The sequence below is a fragment of the Belonocnema kinseyi genome, chromosome 6, assembly GCF_010883055.1.
Source record: "Belonocnema kinseyi isolate 2016_QV_RU_SX_M_011 chromosome 6, B_treatae_v1, whole genome shotgun sequence".
NCBI lineage: Eukaryota > Metazoa > Arthropoda > Insecta > Hymenoptera > Cynipidae > Belonocnema > Belonocnema kinseyi.
In genome coordinates, this window is record NC_046662.1 from 40,248,193 (window position 1) to 40,255,446 (window position 7,254).

General features: G+C 22.3%; 1 protein-coding gene across 1 annotated transcript in view; it reads left to right on the forward strand.

The window, feature by feature from the left end:
* Positions 1-7,254, forward strand: part of LOC117175345 (GATOR complex protein Iml1) — a 147,632-nt gene that overhangs the window by 119,968 nt on the left and 20,410 nt on the right. Inside the window, exons 16-17 of the mRNA XM_033365052.1 lie at positions 636-744; positions 930-1,163. Coding sequence (XP_033220943.1) covers positions 636-744; positions 930-1,163 — 343 coding nt within the window. The remainder of the gene's footprint in view (positions 1-635; positions 745-929; positions 1,164-7,254) is intronic.

Here is a 7,254-nt window from a genome sequence, read left to right on the forward strand (position 1 = left end):
ACAATCACTGGTGAATATTATGCATCATTATTAGAGCAGCTGAAAGAAGAAATTTAAAAAAAACGACCACATTTGGCGAGAAAAAAAAATTCTCTTTCATCATGACAACGCCCGAGTTCATACATGCTTCGTTTCAATGGCTAAAATTGAAGAACTAAAATTCGAATTGGTCGAACACCCACCGTATTCATCAGATTTAGCCCCCAGTGACTTTTTCTTATTTCCAAACTTGAAAAAATGGCTCGGTGGACAGAGATTTCCTGACAACGAAGACGTCATTGCCTCTGTAAGTGCTTATTTTGAGGAACTTCCGAAAACGCACTTTTCTGTAGGATTAAAAAACCTTGAAAAGCGATTGACCAAGTGTATAGAGCTCCAAGGAGATTATGTTGAAAAATAAAAAAAATTTACCCAAAAAAAATTGTTTTTATACTTCATTCTAAGGACTTATTGAACTACCCTCGTAGATTTCAAGAAATTTGAAAGATTTCATAAAAACTAAGACCATAGTACAAGAGTGATCAATCCCTCCCCTCGGTTAATTGAATTGATTAAAAGTATGAATTAAAAAAAATGGCGTGTCCTACCGAAATTTTAAAAATATGTAATTAAATTAATTGTAATTTATTTTGTAGGGTATGATAAATGAGAGGCTCATATGTCACGCTTCAGGGGATTTTTCAAAGCCTTTTATTCTAGGATTTTATTTATATCACATTGTGCAGGAAAAGGAGAGCCAGAAAGGTAAAATAACTGAATAAATAATTTACCTAGGAGTCTAAATACTTTTCATCATTTGTATTTACAATAATTTAATGATGAAATTATTATTTTATGTAGGATATAAATTACATTTTATTTCCAATAACAAAAAATTTTAATATAAAATATGAAACTTATTGTTATTTTTTTTTTATTTTGTATTATAGCACCTGATTATACTCCACCTCTTGGTGATCTTCAAAGTTTTGAAAATGAGTGGGTGGAAATAGAAACAAGGGCCCCGAAAGGTTGGTGCGAACGAACGGCGTCCACAATTCTTTCTAATGTCTCATCACCAATAGCTATTCCAAGCTGTGATACTGTAGACGAATCTAATGTCCCAATTTTTTTGAGAGACGATATAGATATAATAGATTCAAATGATGAAGGAGACTGTAGAGGTAAGTTTTGATTTATAGGTTTCAAAATAGTTTATAAAGATTAAACGATTTCAAAGTTTCGAAAAGATTTTAAAGGTTTTATAAGATTTCAGAACGATTTCAAAGATATAAAAATATACATCATTATATTTTTGAAGATTTTTACTTATTTTACAAAGATTTCACAAAAATTTCTAAAGATTTCAGTGGTTTCACAAAGATTTTAAGGATTTCACGGAGATTTTATATAAAATATTTTAAAAGATTACAAAGCATTTAAAAATATTTAGGAAGGCTTAAGTGATTTCAAAAAGATTAAACAAAGATTTAAAAATATTAAAAAGTATTTAGAAATATATAAAAGATTTTAATGATTTCTAAAAGATTTCAACAAAGATTTTATAGATAGCGAAGTATTTCAGAATATTTTATTAGATTTCAAATATTTCACAAAGATTGCAAAATATTTCAAAGATTTCATCAAAAAATAAAAAATTATTTGAATGTTTTCATAGATTTGACAAGCTTTCTAATATTTCAAAAAAATTTCATAAATACATTAAAGATTAAAAAATATTTGAGAAGATTTCAAAGGTTTCACAATTATTTTAAAGATTTCACAGAGATTTTAAAGTATTTTAAAGATTACGTAGTATTTAGAAATGTTTTAGAAGATTTCAATAATTTTACAAAGATTGCAAGATTTCACAAAAGTTTTAAAGGATTTCTAAGATTTCATACAGATTTTAAATATTACAAAGTATTTCACAAAGATTTCAATGATTTTACAACTATTACAACGGTTTCAAACAATTGCCTAAGATTGACAAAAATTTTCACAAAAATTTGAAATATTACACAATATTTTAAAAAATTTGCAAAAATGTCAGTGATTTCACAAAGATTTCACAAAGATTTAAAAATATGATTTCACAATGATTTCTGAAAGATTTCATAAACATTTCAATGAATGATTGCAAAGTATTTCTATATATTGTAGAAGATTTAAATGAATTGACAGAGATTTCATATAAAATATTTTAAAAGATTACAAGAAATTAAAAAATATTTTTAAATATTTTAAAATATTCAAGAAGATTTAAGTGATTTCAAAAAGATTTGACAAAAATTTTAAAATGTTAAAAAGTATTTAGAAATATTTGAAAGATTTTAGTGATTTCATAAACATTTCAATGAATGATTAAAAAGTATTTCTATTATATCGTAGAAGATTTAAATGATTTCGTAACGATTTCAATGATTTCAACAAAGGTTTCAAAAAATTTCAATGATTTCATGAAGATTTGAAAGATTTCATAAAAAATTCACAAATATTTTAAAGTTTTCATAGATTTCAAAATGTTTCAAAGATTTCAATGATTTTACAAAGATTGCAAAAATAATGAATAAATATTACAATGATTTTACAACGATTTCATAAAGAATTCAAAAATATTTTTAATATTTCATAGATTTCAAAAGTTTTCTACTATTTTAAAAATATTTTATGAAGATTGTAAATATTACAAAATATTTAGAAATATTTAAGAAGATTTCAACGAATTCACAATTATTTGACAAATATTTCAAAGATTTCTCGAAGACTTCAAAGGTTTTATAAAAATGTTAACAATTTCACTGAGTTAAAAAAAATTCAATAAATATTTCAATGATTTCACAAGTAATTTAAATATTTGAGAAACATTTCAAAAGATTACAGTATATTTTAAAACACTTTTAATATTTCAATGCTTTCACAATGATTGTGCAAAGATTTTATAAACGTTTCATTGTTTTGAACAAAGACTTTTCAAAATATTTCACAAATATTTCAAAGATTTCATAACAAAAATCACATATATTTTAAAGTTGTCATAGATTTTAAAAGGTTTTACGGATTTCAATGAATTCACAATGATTCCATAAAGAATTCAATAATTTAAGGAGGATTTCAGTCGTTTCACAAAGCTTTTAAAGACTTCATATAGATTTTATATCAAAGATTTTAAAAGATTTGTGTATTTAAAAATATTAAAAAATATTTCAAAAGATTACAATATATTTTTAAACACTTTTAATATTTCAATGCTTTCACAATAATTTTTCAAAGATTTTATAAACCTTTCAATGATTTGAACAAAAAATTTCATAAATACTTTAAAGATTACAAAGTATTTCAAAATATTTGAGAAGATTTCAATAAATTCACAAAGATTTCACAAAAACTTCTATGATTTTATGAACATTTCAAAGGTTTCACAATGATTTGAAAGATTTCACAGAGATTTAAAAAGGGTTTAAAGATTACGAAGTATTTAAAAATGTTATAGAAGATTTCAATCATTTTACAAAGATTTCATAAAGTTTCAAAAAGATTTATAAGATTTCATACAGATTTTAAATATTACAAAGTATTTTACAAAGATTTTAGTGATTTTACAAAGATTTCAACGGTTTCACAAAGATTTCCAAAGATTTCTAAGATTTAAAAAAAATTCACATATATTTTAAATATTGCAGAATATTTTTTAAAATTCGCAAAAATGTCAATGATTTCAAAAATATTTCACAAAGATTTCAATGATTTCATAAAAAAAATTCACAATTATTTGAAAGTTTTCATAGATTTTAAAGGGTTTATAATATTTCAAAAATATTTCATAAATATTTTAAAGATTACAAAGTATTTCAAAATATTCCGTGATCAAGATTTCTTGTTCAATAGGCTTCAAAACATTTCAATGAATTTACAATGATTTCACAAAAATTTCAGTGATTTCACGAAGATTTCAATGATTTTAAAGATTTCACAAAGATTTTAAAGACTTCAAAGAGATTTTAATATATATTAAAGGTAACAACAAATTTAAAAATGTTTAAGATGATTTCAATAATTTTACAAAGATTTCAAGATTTCACAAAGTTTTCAGAAGATTTCTAATATTTGATACAGATTTTATATATTACAAAGTATTTCACAAAGATTTTTAAGATTTTACAGAGAGTTTGAGAGATTTTAGAAGATTAAAAAGTATTTTAAAATATTTCAGAAAATTTGAGTAATTTCACAAAGATTTTAAAGTGTTTCTAAATATTGTAGAAGATTTCGTTACGATTTCAAAGTATTGCAAAGATTTAAAAAACCTTTCATAGATAGCAAAGTATTTCAAAATATTTGAGAGGATTTCAATGATTTCACAGAGATTTCAAATATTTCTAAGATTTCAAAAAAAATTCACAAAGATTTTCAAGATTACACAATGATTACACAATATTGTAAAAGATTTCCATGATTTCATACAAATTTTTCGTAATTTCAAAAAAGGTTTAAAAAATTTTACAAAATTCACAAATTTGTTGAAATTTTCATAGATTTCAAATGGTTTCAAAGATTCGAATGAATTTAGAATGATTTTATAAAGATTTCAATGATTTCACGAGGATTTCAAAAAGAATGAATAAATGTTACAATAATTTCGCAAGGATTTCATAAAGAATTCACAAATATTTTGAATACTTCATAGATTTCAAAAGAATTCTATTATTTCAAAAAGATTCATGAAGATTTTAAATATTAAAAAATTTTTTTGAAATATTTGAGAAGATTTTAACGAATCCACAATTATTTCACAAATATTACAAACTTTGCAATGATTTTTCGCAGATTATAATGGATTCACAAAGCTTTAAATGATTTCACAAAGTTTTTAAAAGATTAGAATTATTTGAGAAGATTTCACAAACATTTCTCAAAAGATTTAATAAACATTTCAATGATTTCGCAAATATTTTAAATATTTCAGAAATATTTTTAAAGATTTTAAAGGTTACAAAGAAATAAAATTTGTTTTAGAAGATTTCAAGGTTTCAAAACATTTCTAAGATTTAATACAGTTTTTAAATATTGCAAAGTATTTAACAAGGATTTCAATGATTTTACAGAGATTTCATTGGTTTCACAAAGATTTTTAAAATTTTACAGAGATTTTTAGCGATTTAAAAAGATTACATAGTATTTAAAAATATTTTAGAAGATTTCAGTGATTTCACAAAGATTTTAAGAAATTTCACAAAGATTTTGACAATTTTACAGAGATTTAAAAAGGTTACTCAGTATTTAAATATATTTGAGAAGATTTCAGTGTTTTAACAAAGATTTCAAAAGATTTTGTAAAGATTTAATTAATCTTTCAATGATTTCATAAAGATTTAATCAATCTTTTAATGAATTCACAAATATTTCACAAAATTTCACAAGGATTTTAAAGATTTCACAGAGAGTTAAAAATATTTAAAAATATTTCACAAAGATTTCAAAGATTTCATAATGAATTTAAAAGATTTTTAAAGATTATAAAGTATTTAAAAATGTTTAAAAAGATTTCAATGATTATATAAAGGTGTTTTTCATAGATCCCAAAGAAGATTTTACAAAGAATTTAAAGATTACACAGTATTTTAAAATATTTGAGAAGATGCCAATCATTTCGCAAAGATTTCACAAAGAATGTAAATATTTCACTGAGATTTTAAAAGATATGAAAGATTACAATATTATTCAAGGCTGTTTTAGAAGATTTAAATAATTTCACAAAGATTTCAGACTTTATAAAGATTTCAAAAGATTTCCAAGGTTTAAAAAACTTGTTTAATACAGAATTTAAAGATTACAAATTATTTCAAAATACAAGAGAATATTTCAACGATTTCGTAAATATTTCATAAAATTTTTAAAGATTACAAAGTATTTCAAAATATTTGACGAAATTACAATAAATTCACAATGATTTCAAATATGTCATAAAGATCTGAATATTTATAAAACATTAATTTATATTTCATAAATTTTTTAACTTTCTTTTAATAATTATTTAAAGATTTAAATAATTTCAGAAATATTTTGAAATATTTCATAGAATTCAAATGGTTTCGAATATTTTTTAAAGATTTCAATGGTTTTACGAAGATTTTAATGATTTCACAGCTATTTTAAAAGATTACAAAGTATTTTAAAATGTGTCAGAAGATTGCAGTGACTTTACAGAGATTTCAATGGTTTCACGAAGATTTTAAAGATTTTACAGAGATTTTACATAAAAGATTTTAAAAGACTACAAAGTATTTTTAAATTGAGAAAATTGCAGTGATTTCATAAAGATTTCAAAAGGTTTCACAAAGTTTTAATAAATGTTTCAATTGGTTTCACAAATATTTCAAACATTTCATAAAGATTTTACAAATTTCATAAATATTTCATTACATTTTTAAAAGATTACAAAGTATTGCTGAATATTGTAGAAAATGTCCATGGTTTCTTAACGTTTTCAATGATTTCAACAAAGATTTCAAAAGTTTTTACAAAGATTTTAATATATTAGAAAAATATAACAAACATTTCACAGATAGCAAAGCATTTCAAAATATTTTAGAAGATTTAAATGATTTCGAAAAGATTTCTAGAATTTCAAAAAGATTTCAAAGATTTCATACAAGATTTCACAAAGATTTGAATGATTTCACAGGATTTAAAAATATTTCAAAGTATTCAAAAATGGGTTAGAGGATTTAAATAATTTCACAAAGATTTTAAAGATTGCAAAGTATTTACAAATGTTTTAGAAGATTTACATATTTCGTAAATTTGTTTTTAGAAGGGTTCATAGAAGATTTCACAAATATTTTAAAGGTTTCATAAAGATTTTAAAAGATTTCAAAGATTACAAAATGGCTTAAAAATGTTTTAGAGTATTTAAATAATTTCATAAAGATTTCATATATTTCGAGATACTTTACAAGGATTTCAATGAATTCACAAACATTTAATACTTCACAAAGATTTCTAAACGTTTCTAAGATTTAAAACAGATTTCATACAGATTTTAAAGAATAAATATTATTTCAAAATATTAGAGAAGATTTAAACTAATTCACAATGGTTTCACAAGGATTTCAAAGATTTCACCAAAATTTGAACGATTACATAGATCTCGAAAGGTTTCCAATATTTCAAAAAGATTTCATAAAGGTTTTAAAGATTACAAAGTATTTACAAACGTTTTAGAAGATTTGAAAAATGTTTTAAAGGTTTCGCAGAAATTTAAAAAGACTTCAA